Below are 19,061 nucleotides of genomic sequence, written 5' to 3'. Positions count from 1 at the left end.
AACCTGGCTATATGCAAATTAGTCTGTTCCTGTCCCAGTGCATGATGGGAACAGGGCAAACCAAACTACCAAGCCAATTCTTACACTGGGAAGGAAACAAGCTTCCGGGGACCGGTTTCTGCCATTTCAGGCGTCGTCGGCCCGGCTTGCTTGAATCCTGATGGTGCAATGAGCAAGGGACTCACATCTGAGTATACCCTTCCACGCTTAGGGTGGACAAAATATTTAACAACAAGGGGTGGTGACGGACAGAGTTTCTGAATTAAGCAGAATACTCTCACCCAGTCAAGAGATCAGGGCTAGATCCAACACCGTTTTTTAGCTCACTGCACCATCCAAGTTCAGAACCTGGCTATATGCAAATTAGTCTGTTCCTTTCCCAGTGCATGATGGGAACAGGGCAAACCAAACTACCAAGCCAATTCTTACACTGGGAAGGAAACAAGCTTCCGGGGACCGGTTTCTGCCATTTCAGGCGTCGTCGGCCCGGCTTGCTTGAATCCTGATGGTGCAATGAGCAAGGGACTCACATCTGAGTATACCCTTCCACGCTTAGGGTGGACAAAATATTTAACAACAAGGGGTGGTGATGGACAGAGTTTCTGAATTAAGCAGAATACTCTCACCCAGTCAAGAGATCAGGGCTAGATCCAACACCGTTTTTTAGCTCACTGCACCATCCCAGTTCAGAACCTGGCTATATGCAAATTAGTCTGTTCCTGTCCCAGTGCATGATGGGAACAGGGCAAACCAAACTACCAAGCCAATTCTTACACTGGGAAGGAAACAAGCTTCCGGGGACCGGTTTCTGCCATTTCAGGCGCCGTCGGCCCGGCTTGCTTGAATACTGATGGTGCAATGAGCAAGGGACTCACATCTGAGTATACCCTTCCACGCTTAGGGTGGACAAAATATTTAACAACAAGGGGTGGTGATGGACAGAGTTTCTGAATTAAGCAGAATACTCTCACCCAGTCAAGAGATCAGGGCTAGATCCAACACCGTTTTTTAGCTCACTGCACCATCCCAGTTCAGAACCTGGCTATATGCAAATTAGTCTGTTCCTGTCCCAGTGCATGATGGGAACAGGGCAAACCAAACTACCAAGCCAATTCTTACACTGGGAAGGAAACAAGCTTCCGTGGACCGGTTTCTGCCATTTCAGGCGTCGTCGGCCCGGCTTGCTTGAATCCTGATGGTGCAATGAGCAAGGGACTCACATCTGAGTATACCCTTCCACGCTTAGGGTGGACAAAATATTTAACAACAAGGGGTGGTGATGGACAGAGTTTCTGAATTAAGCAGAATACTCTCACCCAGTCAAGAGATCAGGGCTAGATCCAACACCGTTTTTTAGCTCACTGCACCATCCCAGTTCAGAACCTGGCTATATGCAAATTAGTCTGTTCCTGTCCCAGTGCATGATGGGAACAGGGCAAACCAAACTACCAAGCCAATTCTTACACTGGGAAGGAAACAAGCTTCCGGGGACCGGTTTCTGCCATTTCAGGCGTCGTCGGCCCGGCTTGCTTGAATCCTGATGGTGCAATGAGCAAGGGACTCACATCTGAGTATACCCTTCCACGCTTAGGGTGGACAAAATATTTAACAACAAGGGGTGGTGATGGACAGAGTTTCTGAATTAAGCAGAATACTCTCACCCAGTCAAGAGATCAGGGCTAGATCCAACACCGTTTTTTAGCTCACTGCACCATCCCAGTTCAGAACCTGGCTATATGCAAATTAGTCTGTTCCTGTCCCAGTGCATGATGGGAACAGGGCAAACCAAACTACCAAGCCAATTCTTACAATGGGAAGGAAACAAGCTTCCAGGGACCGGTTTCTGCCATTTCAGGCGTCGTCGGCCCGGCCTGCTTGAATCCTGATGGTGCAATGAGCAAGGGACTCACATCTGAGTATACGCTTCCACGCTTAGGGTGGACAAAATATTTAACAACAAGGGGTGGTGATGGACAGAGTTTCTGAATTAAGCAGAATACTCTCACCCAGTCAAGAGATCAGGGCTAGATCCAACACCGTTTTTTAGATCACTGCACCATCCCAGTTCAGAACCTGGCTATATGCAAATTAGTCTGTTCCTGTCCCAGTGCATGATGGGAACAGGGCAAACCAAACTACCAAGTCAATTCTTACACTGGGAAGGAAACAAGCTTCCGGGGACCGGTTTCTGCCATTTCAGGCATCGTCGGCCCGGCTTGCTTGAATCCTGATGGTGCAATGAGCAAGGGACTCACATCTGAGTATACCCTTCCACGCTTAGGGTGGACAAAATATTTAACAACAAGGGGTGGTGATGGACAGAGTTTCTGAATTAAGCAGAATACTCTCACCCAGTCAAGAGATCAGGGCTAGATCCAACACCGTTTTTTAGCTCACTGCACCATCCCAGTTCAGAACCTGGCTATATGCAAATTAGTCTGTTCCTGTCCCAGTGCATGATGGGAACAGGGCAAACCAAACTACCAAGCCAATTCTTACACTGGGAAGGAAACAAGCTTCCGGGGACCGGTTTCTGCCATTTCAGGCGTCGTCGGCCCGGCTTGCTTGAATCCTGATGGTGCAATGAGCAAGGGACTCACATCTGAGTATACCCTTCCACGCTTAGGGTGGACAAAATATTTAACAACAAGGGGTGGTGATGGACAGAGTTTCTGAATTAAGCAGAATACTCTCACCCAGTCAAGAGATCAGGGCTAGATCCAACACCGTTTTTTAGCTCACTGCACCATCCCAGTTCAGAACCTGGCTATATGCAAATTAGTCTGTTCCTGTCCCAGTGCATGATGGGAACAGGGCAAACCAAACTACCAAGCCAATTCTTACACTGGGAAGGAAACAAGCTTCCGGGGACCGGTTTCTGCCATTTCAGGCGTCGTCGGCCCGGCTTGCTTGAATCCTGATGGTGCAATGAGCAAGGGACTCACATCTGAGTATACCCTTCCACGCTTAGGGTGGACAAAATATTTAACAACAAGGGGTGGTGATGGACAGAGTTTCTGAATTAAGCAGAATACTCTCACCAAGTCAAGAGATCAGGGCTAGATCCAACACCGTTTTTTAGCTCACTGCACCATCCCAGTTCAGAACCTGGCTATATGCAAATTAGTCTGTTCCTGTCCCAGTGCATGATGGGAACAGGGCAAACCAAACTACCAAGCCAATTCTTACACTGGGAAGGAAACAAGCTTCCGGGGACCGGTTTCTGCCATTTCAGGCGTCGTCGGCCCGGCTTGCTTGAATCCTGATGGTGCAATGAGCAAGGGACTCACATCTGAGGATACCCTTCCACGCTTAGGGTGGACAAAATATTTAACAACAAGGGGTGGTGATGGGCAGAGTTTCTGAATTAAGCAGAATACTCTCACCCAGTCAAGAGATCAGGGCTAGATCCAACACCGTTTTTTAGCTCACTGCACCATCCCAGTTCAGAACCTGGCTATATGCAAATTAGTCTGTTCCTGTCCCAGTGCATGATGGGAACAGGGCAAACCAAACTACCAAGCCAATTCTTACACTGGGAAGGAAACAAGCTTCCGGGACCGGTTTCTGCCATTTCAGGCATCGTCGGCCCGGCTTGCTTGAATCCTGATGGTGCAATGAGCAAGGGACTCACATCTGAGTATACCCTTCCACGCTTAGGGTGGACAAAATATTTAACAACAAGGGGTGGTGATGGACAGAGTTTCTGAATTAAGCAGAATACTCTCACCTAGTCAAGAGATCAGGGCTAGATCCAACACCGTTTTTTAGCTCACTGCACCATCCCAGTTCAGAACCTGGCTATATGCAAATTAGTCTGTTCCTGTCCCAGTGCATGATGGGAACAGGGCAAACCAAACTACCAAGCCAATTCTTACACTGGGAAGGAAACAAGCTTCCGGGGACCAGTTTCTGCCATTTCAGGCGTCGTCGGCCCTGCTTGCTTGAATCCTGATGGTGCAATGAGCAAGGGACTCACATCTGAGTATACCCTTCCACGCTTAGGGTGGACAAAATATTTAACAACAAGGGGTGGTGATGGACAGAGTTTCTGAATTAAGCAGAATACTCTCACCCAGTCAAGAGATCAGGGCTAGATCCAACACCGTTTTTTAGCTCACTGCACCATCCCAGTTCAGAACCTGGCTATATGCAAATTAACGGTGATGGATCAAGCCCTGATCTTTGAAATGGGTAAGAGTGGTCTGCTTAATTCAGACACTCTGTTCATCACCACCCCCTTTTCTGAATCGTTTTTGGCCACTATAGGTGTGGCAGGGTATACTCAGACATGAGTCCCTTGCTCACTGCTCCATCAGGATTCAAGCAAGCCGGGCCGACGAGGCTGAAATGCCAGAAACCGGTCCCCGGTAGCTTGTATCCTTTCTGGTGAAGAATTGGCTTGGTAGTTTGGTCTGCCCTGTTCCCATGATGCACTGGGCCAGGGACAGACTAATTTGCATATAGCCAGGTTCTGAGCTGGGATGGGGAGTGAGCTAAATAACGGTGATGGATCAAGCCCTGATCTTTGGACTGGGTAAGAGTGGTCTGCTTAATTCAGACACTCTGTTCATCACCACCCCCTTTTCTGAATCGTTTTTGGCCACTATAGGTGTGGCAGGGTATACTCAGACATGAGTCCCTTGCTCACTGCTCCATCAGGATTCAAGCAAGCCGGGCCGACGAGGCTGAAATGCCAGAAACCGGTCCCCGGTAGCTTGTATCCTTTCTGGTGAAGAATTGGCTTGGTAGTTTGGTCTGCCCTGTTCCCATGATGCACTGGGCCAGGGACAGACTCATTTGCATATAGCCAGGTTCTGAGCTGGGATGGGGCAGTGAGCTAAATAACGGTGATGGATCAAGCCCTGATCTTTGGACTGGGTAAGAGTGGTCTGCTTAATTCAGACACTCTGTTCATCACCACCCCCTTTTCTGAATCGTTTTTGGCCACTATAGGTGTGGCAGGGTATACTCAGACATGAGTCCCTTTCTCACTGCTGCATCAGGATTCAAGCAAGCCGGGCCGACGAGGCTGAAATGCCAGAAACCGGTCCCCGGTAGCTTGTATCCTTTCTGGTGAAGAATTGGCTTGGTAGTTTGGTCTGCCCTGTTCCCATGATGCACTGGGCCAGGGACAGACTAATTTGCATATAGCCAGGTTCTGAGCTGGGATGGGGCAGTGAGCTAAATAACGGTGATGGATCAAGCCCTGATCTTTGGACTGGGTAAGAGTGGTCTGCTTAATTCAGACACTCTGTTCATCACCACCCCCTTTTCTGAATCGTTTTTGGCCACTATAGGTGTGGCAGGGTATACTCAGACATGAGTCCCTTGCTCACTGCTCCATCAGGATTCAAGCAAGCCGGGCCGACGAGGCTGAAATGCCAGAAACCGGTCCCCGGTAGCTTGTATCCTTTCTGGTGAAGAATTGGCTTGGTAGTTTGGTCTGCCCTGTTCCCATGATGCACTGGGCCAGGGACAGACTAATTTGCATATAGCCAGGTTCTGAGCTGGGATGGGGCAGTGAGCTAAATAACGGTGATGGATCAAGCCCTGATCTTTGGACTGGGTAAGAGTGGTCTGCTTAATTCAGACACTCTGTTCATCACCACCCCCTTTTCTGAATCGTTTTTGGCCACTATAGGTGTGGCAGGGTATACTCAGACATGAGTCCCTTGCTCACTGCTCCATCAGGATTCAAGCAAGCCGGGCCGACGAGGCTGAAATGCCAGAAACCGGTCCTCGGTAGCTTGTATCCTTTCTGGTGAAGAATTGGCTTGGTAGTTTGGTCTGCCCTGTTCCCATGATGCACTGGGCCAGGGACAGACTAATTTGCATATAGCCAGGTTCTGAGCTGGGATGGGGCAGTGAGCTAAATAACGGTGATGGATCAAGCCCTGATCTTTGGACTGGGTAAGAGTGGTCTGCTTAATTCAGACACTCTGTTCATCACCACCCCCTTTTCTGAATCGTTTTTGGCCACTATAGGTGTGGCAGGGTATACTCAGACATGAGTCCCTTGCTCACTGCTCCATCAGGATTCAAGCAAGCCGGGCCGATGAGGCTGAAATGCCAGAAACCGGTCCCCGGTAGCTTGTATCCTTTCTGGTGAAGAATTGGCTTGGTAGTTTGGTCTGCCCTGTTCCCATGATGCACTGGGCCAGGGACAGACTAATTTGCATATAGCCAGGTTCTGAGCTGGGATGGGGCAGTGAGCTAAATAACGGTGATGGATCAAGCCCTGATCTTTGGACTGGGTAAGAGTGGTCTGCTTAATTCAGACACTCTGTTCATCACCACCCCCTTTTCTGAATAGTTTTTGGCCACTATAGGTGTGGCAGGGTATACTCAGACATGAGTCCCTTGCTCACTGCTCCATCAGGATTCAAGCAAGCCGGGCCGACGAGGCTGAAATGCCAGAAACCGGTCCCCGGTAGCTTGTATCCTTTCTGGTGAAGAATTGGCTTGGTAGTTTGGTCTGCCCTGTTCCCATGATGCACTGGGCCAGGGACAGACTAATTTGCATATAGCCAGGTTCTGAGCTGGGATGGGGCAGTGAGCTAAATAACGGTGATGGATCAAGCCCTGATCTTTGGACTGGGTAAGAGTGGTCTGCTTAATTCAGACACTCTGTTCATCACCACCCCCTTTTCTGAATCGTTTTTGGCCACTATAGGTGTGGCAGGGTATACTCAGACATGAGTCCCTTGCTCACTGCTCCATCAGGATTCAAGCAAGCCGGGCCGACGAGGCTGAAATGCCAGAAACCGGTCCCCGGTAGCTTGTATCCTTTCTGGTGAAGAATTGGCTTGGTAGTTTGGTCTGCCCTGTTCCCATGATGCACTGGGCCAGGGACAGACTAATTTGCATATAGCCAGGTTCTGAGCTGGGATGGGGCAGTGAGCTAAATAACGGTGATGGATCAAGCCCTGATCTTTAGACTGGGTAAGAGTGGTCTGCTTAATTCAGACACTCTGTTCATCACCACCCCCTTTTCTGAATCACATATTTCTTTCAACACAGTCCTGTCTGCCTTCAGTGGGGGGTAATCAATCAATTGTGTGGGGACAGGACACATCCTATTCAAGTGAAGTGTTAGCCCCTCCCTTCCATCCTGCAAAGGCAAGGCTATTACAATGCAGATATTTGTAGATGGGTACTCAAACACAACTATTATTCCTGTGTTATGGATGTCTAGAGGAAATGCACAAAGTGTAGCTGTCACTCAGCCCAGACATGTATTTGAGACAGACTGCAAAGCACACAAAGTAATAAGCACATAATAATATCCTCTTTCTAAAAGTGGCATTTCTGGAACAGTAATGAGAAAGCCAACTTTCCTAGAGAGGAGGATTTGTCATTACCATTCCAAATATATGAAACCTGAAAAAGCTACTCTTCTCTGATCTCTGATCAGAAATTGCAGCTTAAAAGTGTATTAAGGAATTCTCTATGCTAGCCTATAAGAGGAGTAGGCCTCACAGTAGTGAAAACAAAATAGGCTGTTTGTCACTACCAGGACATGCAAAACATACCAGTAATGTCCTACCTTTCACTTACACACCACCCGCCCTAAGGGCTACCTAGGGCCTACCTTAGAGGTGACATATGTATAATAAAAGGGTAGTTTCAAGCTTTGCAAGTCGTTTTAAATGCCAAGTTGTAGTGGCAGTAAGCTGCACACACAGGCCCTATAGTGGCAGGCCTGAGACAGGTTTGAAAGGCAACCTCTGAGGGTGGCACAATCAGTGCTGCAGGCCCACTAGTGCTGGGTATATGGTTACAAGGGACTTACAAGTAAATCAAATATGCCAAACAGTTGGAAACCAATTATACCATGTTTAGAGGAAAGAGCACATGCACTTTAGCGCTGGTCAACAGAGGTAAAGTGCACAGAGTCCTAAAGCCAACAAAAAGAAGGTCAGAAAAAGAGGAGGAAGAAGTCAAAATGTTTGGGGTAACCCTTCAGAGAGAGCAATTTTCCAATAGTTTTCTTCCATGCTTGGCTGCCGGCTGTGTGATACAAGAAGCTCCATTTATATTTCCTTAGTATGGTATTAAAAGAGTTTTCAGTATGGAGTGCTTCCAGTAGATGTACAACAATGATGCATTTTTGTCTTCATCTGACTTGTTATGAAGCAACGTTGTATGGGTAGTGATTACAATTCATTCTCATTACATTTACTTAGGGCCCTATTTAGAGTTTGATGGGTGGGGTCCTCTGTTATAAACATGGTGGATGTCCTGTCCAGCATAATACAAGTGCATCATAGCCTATGGCACTTGTAATACGGCAGAAAGGATATGCATCTTGTTTTGATGGAGTATCCTGTATGCCAAACTCTAACTAAGTCCCTCAGTGTCAGACACCGAAAGGAACACATCAACATCCCACATTTCATAATCTTTATTTTCCGTCAATAATTATGTAACATACTTGCTGCTGACTATAGTGGTGTATAAGAAGCATACAAAACAGTGATGGCAGGAAGCTTGAATTAACTTCAGTTACTTGTAATCACTTAGTGTCGCAATCCCAATCCATACTTATTTTGAACACCCTGCCACCTCAGTTTGGTCCCAGCTATAGGCAAATCACTCTTGACCATGCTCTAATAGGAACAGTCCACCCGAACTGCCAAGCCATATCCTCCCTGAACTGGAACACAAGCAACCCAGGACTGGTTTCGCTCTAGCCGGGGGCTCATCAGCCGGGTATAGCTTGGTTCCAGTAACACAGTGTGCACAAGACCCACGTCTGGGCATACCCATCCCACTTAGGGTGACACAAGAAGTATACAAAACAGTGATGGATGGAATGCTTGAATTAATCTCAGCCACTGGTAATAACTCGGGCCGCATCCCAATCCAACATTATTTTGCACCATGCCACCTCAGTTTGGATGCAGCTATATGAAAATCAGTCTTGACCCTACTCCAGTAGGAACAACCAAGCCTGAACTGTCCAGCCAGGTCCTCCCTGAACTGGAACACAAGCAACCCAGGAACAGGTTCGCCCTAGTTATGGACTCTTCGGCCAGGTACAGCTTGGTTCCAGTGAGACAGTGTGCACATAACCCACATCTGGGCATACCTGTCCAATTAGGGCGATACATCAAAGTATACAAAAAAGTGATGGATGTAATGCTTGGTTCCAGTGATATAGTGTGGGATTTGTCCCCGAGCGATTGCTAGGGGATGAGATGAACACAAGCGTTGTTATTGCAGTTGACTATCGTGATATGACAACGTGCTTGTCTATCAGAGCAGACATCAGAGGGCGCCTATAGAAACTCAAAAATATTCAAGTAAGTGGTCTTATTTAAAAAACGTTTGATGGTTAATCAAAGGTTAATTTGATGTGAACTGATGTGTTGTGTGGTTGCTATTCACTGGGGCATAAGTGACAACATTTTATGTATATCAACAAATAGCTATATACACACTAAGGCTTTTCAAAGTAAAGATTTAGGTAGCAAGACGTCATTTGTGTACTTTCTCTCTCTGGCAGATATTCCCAGGATCAGAAGGCTGGCCGTTTCCAAAGTACCTAGGCGCTTGTGGCCGTCTAATTGTAAGCGCAAGTACCAGTCCACTAAAAGAGTTCTACAACACCACTGCCGAGGTTGCAGCAGATCTGGGGTACCAGCTCCTTCGCATTATCAAGTCCATGAGGAGCAATGACATGAACTATCTCTTCTACTTCACCCGCATTGAGAAATACACCTTTGGTGTATTCAGCGATGGCCGTCTGTTCATTAAGGACTCTAGCACAGTGGGAATCATTGACAAGCAGGATGGTATGTGACAACTTTAAACTCCAGCAACCTACAATGTGGTACATGTATTTCTAAAGTCTTTATTTGCCCTTGATTCCCATTGCATAGCTGTTATTGTGGTAAAATAACATGCATTATAAACATGGGTCTTTTTAGAAACTATGCATTCTACGGCACAGATAGCTGAAGGAATATGCCTCCGTGAATTGTTTTTGTGCAGGAAGGTGACCCATCCAGCTCAAAGACAATCCTGCATGTAACGCAGGTGCCCTTGCACCATGGTGCAATGGTGCCTGCATTGGCGCTAGGCTCCCAAAAGGTGCCAGTGCAGGGGGGAAGGGCAAGAATGCTCCATATGCCTTAAATACAGCACATTTGTGCCCTGTTCCTGTGATGCAGGGCAGTGCAGCAAGGTAACTTGCTGCGCTGCCCTGCTCCATAATCTTCATAAATATCCCCCGACATTAGGTAGCAACAGAACAATGACAGTACTTTTGGGTCTGGTGTACCTGTAACCATGTCGCTCTGGGTCCCCAACTTGTTCGACTCCACAAAACCAGCTGTCTTTAAGGTTATAAAATAATTTTCTAACTAATGTCCTCCATTCTGGTCTTTCTCATGTCATGATCCTTAACGCAGGAAACTATCTCCTCTTTTCTCCGCCCGGTCCTTAGGAAATTCATTTGCAGGTCCTAGCTATGATGTATATCCTTCACTGGTATTTCAGTCTGAGCCTCTGTCTTTCCCTGTGCTTTACTATCAAGCCTCTAGTGTATGTCCCTTTGCACTGGTCACTCTCTTTGACTTCTGATTTTTTCTTCTTTGTGGACTCGTTTTGACCTTTCTTCTACTCCGATATTTCCATTTTCAATGCCCTCTTTTGTGGATCTCTCTCTTTACACAGGCATGTACTCTGGTTCCTCCCACATACCTATACAACGTCCTATGTCTGATGTTTCATTTCTCCTGGCCTGGCCATCAAATCTGCTTTTTCAATTGTTTCCTTCTTTTCAAAAATGTTGTGTGATTATGACATTCTGTTGCGTCCCTCAACAGTGTGTTGCTCCTTCACCCTAACTGGCGGTCACCATTAATAACACTCAAGGCAGATGAGAAGTACTTGACTTGCATTACCCTCTACTCCTCAAGGCAAGGGTTGAAGCCTCATCAAAAGCAAGTTGGGGGTATTCTGCAAATAAAGGCTCCAAGGGCGGGCTAAGAGGCAAAATCAATAAAGGAGAAAGATGGCTGCTGCTGGTGGACAGGGTGGGTGACCTGGAGACTAACACTTCTTTGGTCCTTGGGTCACCCGAGTAACTCAGAAACCCAGCAAACCACCAGAGTTTGAAAAAACGTTCAAGAAGGAGGAATAACACATGAAAAGGGCTATGGTAATTCGGAGTCTTCCCAGTTATGCCCCATTTCTAAGTGAACCCTCAGAGTCTACCTCAAATGAGCCAGTTTTTCGGACTTTCAAATACATCATTCTGGCACATACTGGTCTCTACGGGGGCTGGTAATATCTAACCCATTAAAGGCCACTTTTAATGAGGGCCCATTAATTAGAGATCATTGACACCATTGCCTCTACTCTTTTATTGAAAGTATCTGCTATCTTGTATCCATTTCTATCTCAAGTAACCCTGTGCTGTCATGTCCCCACAGACTTTGGTGAAAATGTCCCCAGCTGCATTGTGCTGCCCTATGGGTCAATTTTCTTGGCCAAAGAGATCAAACTGTTCGCTCACCCCAGAAGGCTTTGTCTGCTCCATGTGCTTTCACTGCAGGTAGTAATTTGCCTATGTCCTTCTGTTTGCTGTTCCAAACTCTAGACATTTGCCTGCCTTGCTAATTTTATGATTCTTCCCTGCTGGTCATCTGACAGCCTGTTTGTTAAGGGCCCAAAGAGTGATCATATGGCAATAATAAAAGAGTGAGTAAAAACCATATTGAAGAACACTAGGCTGTATGAGCGAGTCAGTGGGTGTGTGAGTGACTCTATAGATGAGTGAGTGGGTGTGTGATTCCTTGCATGGGTATGTGAGTGGTTGTGTGGGTGTATGAGAGGCTGTATGGGGTTGTGAGTGGGTAAATCAGTGGTTTCTGGATGATGGTGCCAGTGATTTCATCAGTGATGTCATTTGAGATGTCATCAGTGATATCACTGACCACGTCACGAGTGATGTAGTGCTTGAGGTCATAACTAGTGTGAGGGCGTACGTTACACTGAGCCCAGGTAACTATAACTGCTGAATTTCATTAGTTTTGTATGAGTGAAACCTGAGCCTAACTATAACTTCCCTGTAACCGTTGTTTTTTTCAGTGAATTTCTAAGGTTTTTAAATTCTATTTCCTAACTATAACCTCGCTGTAACCTTTGTTTTTTTCAGTAAATTTCTGCATTTTTTTAACTTATTTCCTAACTGTAACATCCCTTTAACTTTTGGTTTTTGTCAGTGGGTTTTTACGTTTTAAATTTTTTATTTCCTAACTATAACATTCCTGAAACCTTAGTTTTTTAAGTGGATTCCTGTGGGGTTTTTTAAATTCTATGTGCTAACTATAACGACACTGTATTTGTGAATGCACTGCAGAGGTTTGTATTTATAAGAGAGGCACAGAATTGAATCATGGATGGAGCAGTGTAGAATAGTAGCTTATATATCTTTAGTACTAATAGGCCTCAACCTGGCACAGATTGCACTGTGAGTATATAATTCATTCTTGTTTTGGGCTAAAGAGTATGATAGAAAGAGTGCCATTGACAGGTACTTGTGTTTGCCTGATGAGGACATTACTTGGATTGGCCAGAGAGGGTTAAAGTGTCATCAATTGCTGCCTTTGGTTAAAAGCATTGCAGATTGCCAACACCCTGACGTCCTGATTGTGCACTGTGGTGGCAACGACCTAGGCACACTTACTGGGGTAGGACTGGAAATCCTAATGAAGGATACCTTTCTCAATTAATGGTACTTTTCCCTCAGACTGCCTTAGTATTCTCCAGCATATCCCAAATGCAGAAATTGAAGTGGTCAAATTAGTTCTGTCCACAGATAGACAAAGCCAGGAAACATGTTAATAAAAGTATTTCTGCATTCCTCAGAGACCATAACATGGACTGAATCTACAACAACAACTTGTGCTTTGACATTGAGGGTATATATAGAAGATATGGGGTTCACTTCACAGAGAAAGGCAACAGTGTGTTCCTCAACAATTTGAAACACTGCATCCTGTTTTATGTATATTCATCATCTACACACAATAAACACAATTGTTTTCAAATTTGCGAATCCGTTGCCAATACGCGAAACAAAAGTAGACATTTAATAGACACCAGCACATTTAAAATTCACGGTTATATAAGTGGCTCTGTGCATCTGAATGGATGTGTTAGTATGTGATTGGGTCTGTGAGTGGGTGTAAGAGTGTCTGAGTGGCTCTGTGAAATGGTGTACAAGTGTCTGAGTGGATCTGTGAGTGAGTAATGAGTGTCTGAGTGGGTCTGTTAGTGGGTGCATGAGTATCTGAGTGGATCTGTCAGTGGATATGTAAGTGTCTGTGTGGGTTTGTGAGTGGGTGTATGAGTCTCTCAGTGGGTCTGTGAGTGGGTCTGTGAGTGGGTGCATGAGTGTCAGAGTGGGTGTGTGAGTGGGTGTCTGAGTGAATTTGTCAGTGGGTGTGTGAGTGTCTGAGTGGGTCTGTGAATGGGTGCATATGTCTCTGAATGGGCGAGTGAGTGGGTGCATTAATGTCTGGGTGGGTCTTTGAATTGGTGTGTAAGCGTCTGAGTGGGTATCTGAGTGGGTGCATGAGTCTCTGAGTGGGCCTGAGAGTGAGTGCATGTGTGTCTGAATGGGTCTGTGAATGAGTATGTGAACGTCTGAGTGGGTCTGTGGGTGGGTATTTGAGTGTGATTGGGTGTGTGAGTGGGTTCATGAGTGAGGGTGTGAGTGAGTGCATGAGGCCCTGAGTGGGTCTGTAAGTGGGCGCATCAGTGTCTGTGTGGGTCTGTGAGTGGGTGCATGAGTGTCTGAGTGGGTGTGACAGTGTCTGAGTGAGTCTGTGAGTGAGTGGGTGTCAGTGTCTGACTTGGTCTTTGAGTGGGTGGGTCTGTGAGTGGGTGTGGCAGTGTCTGTGTGTGGTCTGTGAGTGGGTGCATGAGTGAGTGGGTCTGTGAGTGTGTGTGTGTGTGAGTCTCTGAGTGGGTGTGTAAGTGGGTGCGTGAGCCTCAGAGTGGGTTTGTGAGTGGGTGCATGAGCCTCTGATTGGGTCTGTGAATGGGCACATGAGTCTCTGAATGGATCTGTCAATGGATGCATGAGTCTGAGTGGGTCTGTGAGTGGTTTTGTGAGTGTCAGAGTGTGTCTGTGAGCGGGTGTGTGAGTGTCTGAGTGGGTCTGTGAGTGGGCGCATGAGTCTCTGAGTGGGTGCTTCAGATATTGGACCACATCCACTTCAAAGAACAGCACCAAAGTCACTCACAGAAGTTGGTTGAGCTTAGGGGTGAGGGCACTTTGTTCTTTGGTCAGTAGACCCGTGGCTAGTCTGGAGGATCTGAACAAGGTTTGGGAAAGGTGCTTTGAAACTCTATCAGCATTCTTCCACCAGTACCTGAAAGTAAATCACTTCAAAACCTGAAGCAAAACTGTTACGTTCCTTTGAAGTGTAAAATTGTCCAGTTCTACTATTTAAAGTCTATCTTCGCAGAACTGTGATTTCAGACACTTTATGTTGTCAAAGAAAATCTGTATAAAGACCAATTAAAGTCTGAAAGGGTTTATTACCAAAAGAAAAATTAATTATCTCTGATTTAAAGATACAGCCACCACAGGGTCGCCCAGCAAATGTTATTGAAGCAAATGTAGTAAGCAAAGGCAAGGAATACATATGAAGCATCTTTCAGACAACCTTCCTGAGAATTGTGCTGCTTTGATGATAAATGGAGTTATCAGGGTCCTGGGTCTGAGAACATGAGAAAGGAAGAATATGATCTTCAGATGTAACAAGAATGTTAACATTTTCGTCTGAGAACCCTAATGAACACTTTCTTGTCTCTTGCGCCAAGGTGTGAAAGAGAGGCTCAAAACATCAGAGATGGTTCCTCCATGTAGGTAATTTTAAGAGCATGAAAACATGGTTGCAGCAGTTAGTTACCTTAAAGCAGTAATGTGCACTTCATACAATCCCTTTGCAAAGGGACTACGTTTCAACTCCATTGCACCAAAAAGTGTCTCAGAAGTTTTCACAAACACCTTCAATTGGATAACTTTGTCCCTAGTCCTCTTATTAACAGAAATTCTATTGCTTAGCATGTAGGCGATGTAACAGCACTTGAGGTCCTATGTTTGGCTATGAAGATGGCAGAGACTTCTGTTTTTGACTGCTTATACTAATCTTCTGTGTATTATTATATGTTTATGTGCGTTAAAGTTTTTTGCCTTTTCAATAGCAAAGAACTGACTGGAGTGGTAACTCTTTTAGATTGGTATTAATATTGTTTGGTATTAATGTTTTAACGGTGTTCTGAGTGTCTAAACCTACACGATCTTCCATGAGTAAGCTTTGGATTGCTCAGTGCTAAAGGGATGTAACTTGGTCAATCAATTGGAGTACAGCAGTATTGTGGCTCCAGGACACCAGTGGTAAACGGCCTCATGCATTGCAAATGAGGCCCAGTAACCTCTGATTTAGGGCCCCAAGAAAAGGTCTCATAGCATGAATTCAGGGGCATAACGCAGGCTCCTGCAGCCCCTGTGGTGTAGGGGAGCCACCCAACCCTTCAGGGGCCCTTCATTCCTTCGGGGGACCCATTCGGTCCCAGGCCAATTAATATCAGTGACATATGAGACTCAGGGGCCACTCATCACATTTTGCAAGGGCACCTCATCATTTTATATTATGCCACTCCATGAATTTACACACAGTGGCCCCTTAGCAGGGATCACAGAGGGCCCTACAGACTCTTCAGCGACAGCCAGCCCCCATAGAGAGGTGCAGTCACAGATCGCATCCTGCCCGGAGATCCCTGGCCCCAAAAGAAAGGTCAGCCAGGGATGCCAAGCATGGATGTTGACAGTATCCGTGTCATAGCAACACATGTTTTTTTTCCTAAGTAGTAGTGAGGGGCACATACCATCTGCTACAAGTAATAACAACTAGAACAGAAACAACAAAGTAACACACTGACAAGTGTAACATACATGTCGATACATACATGCCCAATACTCCCAATAACAATTCACAACTTCCCTTTTCTAATCCACTTCCTTTATTCTATCCCTACTCAAAACACTGCTAAATGCATGAGACCTCAAGAGCACAAATGCGGCAAACCTACCTCATAATCCACAAAGAAAAAAGGAAGCACATATAATGAATCTACTATCTATTTAACTCTAAACTTGGGATCGTAGCCCACAATACGCCACAAAGCTTCAACGCCAGTAAACGCTATATAAATACAATTTACAGTACATAACACAAACTGTGAATCAGGCGATATAGTAAACTGTTACATCAATGTACAGCTTGTCATAAACAGACAGTACCACATTGCTTTAGAAATTCCTATCTCAAAATACACTTCTTCCATTCACAAACGGAGCCTAATGCTACATACAAATAAAAGTTTTTTAGGTTTCGCCTATTATCATTCGCTTGCGAATGTAATAGGCGAAAATTCAAGGGCTCGATCGACTAGTCAAACCACTGCGGTTTCCACTGCGGTTTCTTCACAGTGCATGTGAGCGGGTCACGTGACCACACAAGCACGCGCACCTCAGGCCGGCATTTCTCCTCCCCTAATTACCGGCCGGCACATCAAAGGCTGCTGCTCTCCATGCGTCTTGTCACCCGCCTCCGCAATGCCGAGAAAACACAAAATTGACTTGATGCCACCTGAACCTGCAACATTCCTCCTGCTCTTGAAAATCGGCGTCACCGCAAACGGCCAATACCAACAGGCTCCCGTCAGCCAGCCCGAATCGACTGCTTCTGATGAAAGATGGTTATGATAGGGAAAGACTACACTACTTGGCATGTCTTTTTGTGGGATCCTTCGTAAGCCAGCTATTTGTTTGAACAGAGTTTACAGGAGCCAAAGGCAAATATTTAATATCGGGACTATCTACACTTCCTATCATGCTTGAGTGGAAACACGGGCTCTCGCTGCGGCAACAGTGGCCGCTCACCCGCCGTGTCAAGAGGGAATCCAGCCAACCATGTTTTCCAAGCACCCATCTCTTGGTTTCGATTTCTGAAAGGGGGCATGCATCAGCCGCAGTTTTAATCTAAAAATGTGTTTGTTCAAAGAGACAGAAACACTACTGCCAAACAAGCACACATATGGTTCCTAAACTTAAGCGCGCTTCTTCATAACGCTCATTTTAGGTCAGCCTGGGTACTACATGGAGTGGTTATACTGGAAGGCGAGGCACCTACAGGGAATGGAGGCCCAGGAAACCGCACTCGAAGCCGCGTGTCATAGATGCCTGCTTACGAGTCTGCCGCGGCAGGAAAAGACAACACGCTCGGAAGAAAATGCTGAATGTGTAAGAAACCAACGCAAATGTCTAAGTAAAGCCAACATCGTGAGTGGAATGTAAAACATAAATAGGGCGCCACACAGTCAGAAGGCACCCCAGGACAGGTAAACACGATCAAAATATGTGAACGTTAAAAAATAAAAAAAAAACATATACATTTAAAAAGGGATACAAGTCCGCCTGTAATGCGCCTAACAAACCAGAGATATGTTTTCACAAACGCCTTGTCTGCTATGTATACTGCTATGCTACACTTGCCGACAATATGTAGTCGTTAAAGCAACTACTTAGCACGATTGTTGTATTGTCTGTGGTGGTTCAGCCACGATTACAACTGCAACATGTTCCATGTACATGCAGAACGGAACAGCTTCACTGTCAGACTAGCACACTGAATACTGGATCACACTCGAGAGGGTGTGCAAGTCTCAACAGCAGTCAAAAGAGCTGGCATTCCAGACAGATTAGTAGAGATGAAGCACACAATGAGCAAGAACAAGCACTGGCGTTGCCAATAGGTTTCGCATTTGGAAAGTTGGAGCTATTGGTTTTGTAAATGATATTTTATATTTATATATTGTTATTGACAATGCCAATAACGATATATAAATATAAAATGTAATTTACAAAACCAACAGCTCCAACTTTCCAAATGCGAAACCTATTGGCAACGCCAGTGCTTGTTATAAGTATGTCTTTCAGTAACAGCAAGCAACAACTCCAACAGTACATGATAGTCACCTTTTAATTGTCCTTTACTCCATTATACCCAGACGCCGTCTGCCATTTTAATTAACCCTAGGCGGTTTGTCTGCAAAAGATTTTAATCTGTTAGCCAGAGAAATACCGAAAGCTACTTTACCTTTGTTCTTCAAAGGGGATGGATGGAGGTGCAATTCTGTTATAGTAGCAAAAAACGTTGCTCCTGCTGTTCATCTGTTTATATTTGTACCCAAATGATTAGACATTTATTTACAGTCAAAATCTGACATGCAGGAAATTGAGTCAAGAAGTAATTTATTGTCCTTAGTTTATGCCCTCCATTAAAAGCTTCTTTTTTTAAACTGAAAGAACTTCCTTTGCTTAACATTGATTTTAAAGAATGATTTTCGATGGCTAAAAGGCATGGCCACAGACTGGTCCTTCTTGTTATTGTTTCTTGTGATTTATTGCCTTCTCAGTACCTTGCTCTAGTTGCTTTCTTCAATTTGTATATTATCCCACCTCCCAGCCGGTTAGTTTTATTTCGGTTTACGTGTGTATTTATTAAACACAGCTTGTTGAGAAGTGCTGTACGTTCAATGTCAGAGAATGTCAATGTATAGGTTGAGCAGGTGCTGAGAGGGGGCACATAGCAACCGGTTCAGGTGGGTATTGGGAGTGGTGGAGTATGTGGTACATCTTACACACATGCTGTTTTTAATTTAGAGCAGGGTGAGGTGGGTGGGGTGCATAGATTTTCTGAGGCAGGTTCAGTGGGGTGTAGTCATGGTCAAACCGTGACCAAAAAAGGCAGTACATAAAAGTGTCTCACATTGGCTAACCAGATAGCTGATAAAGTGGTCCATATTTGCACATCAGGCCAATTTATAATTTTTAAAGCTATGCTGTATTGGTATTTTGCAAGGTGTGTGAGGCTGTATGAATTTGTGTTTGCTGCAGGCAATGTTTGTGGTAATATCAGGCAAATCAACAGTAAAAACCGGCCACCTTGCTATAAAGCAGGCCCGGAAAC

The 19,061-nt window shown here is 45.5% G+C and overlaps 1 protein-coding gene across 2 annotated transcripts in view; it reads left to right on the top strand.

Moving 5' to 3' along the window:
* Positions 1-19,061, top strand: part of DIPK2B (divergent protein kinase domain 2B) — a 262,885-nt gene that overhangs the window by 225,550 nt on the left and 18,274 nt on the right. The window contains exons 4-5 of one of the 2 annotated variants that reach the window (XM_078656190.1): positions 9,512-9,800; positions 11,445-11,566. In XM_078656190.1, coding sequence (XP_078512316.1) covers positions 9,512-9,800; positions 11,445-11,566 — 411 coding nt within the window. The remainder of the gene's footprint in view (positions 1-9,511; positions 9,801-11,444; positions 11,567-19,061) is intronic. The other variant, XM_078656189.1, reaches the window with a different exon arrangement.

Source organism: Lissotriton helveticus, chromosome 8 (genome assembly GCF_964261635.1).
Source record: "Lissotriton helveticus chromosome 8, aLisHel1.1, whole genome shotgun sequence".
Taxonomy (NCBI): Eukaryota; Metazoa; Chordata; class Amphibia; order Caudata; family Salamandridae; genus Lissotriton; species Lissotriton helveticus.
The sequence above is the reverse complement of the archived record's forward strand: the minus strand, read 5'-3'. Positions and strand labels throughout refer to the sequence as shown.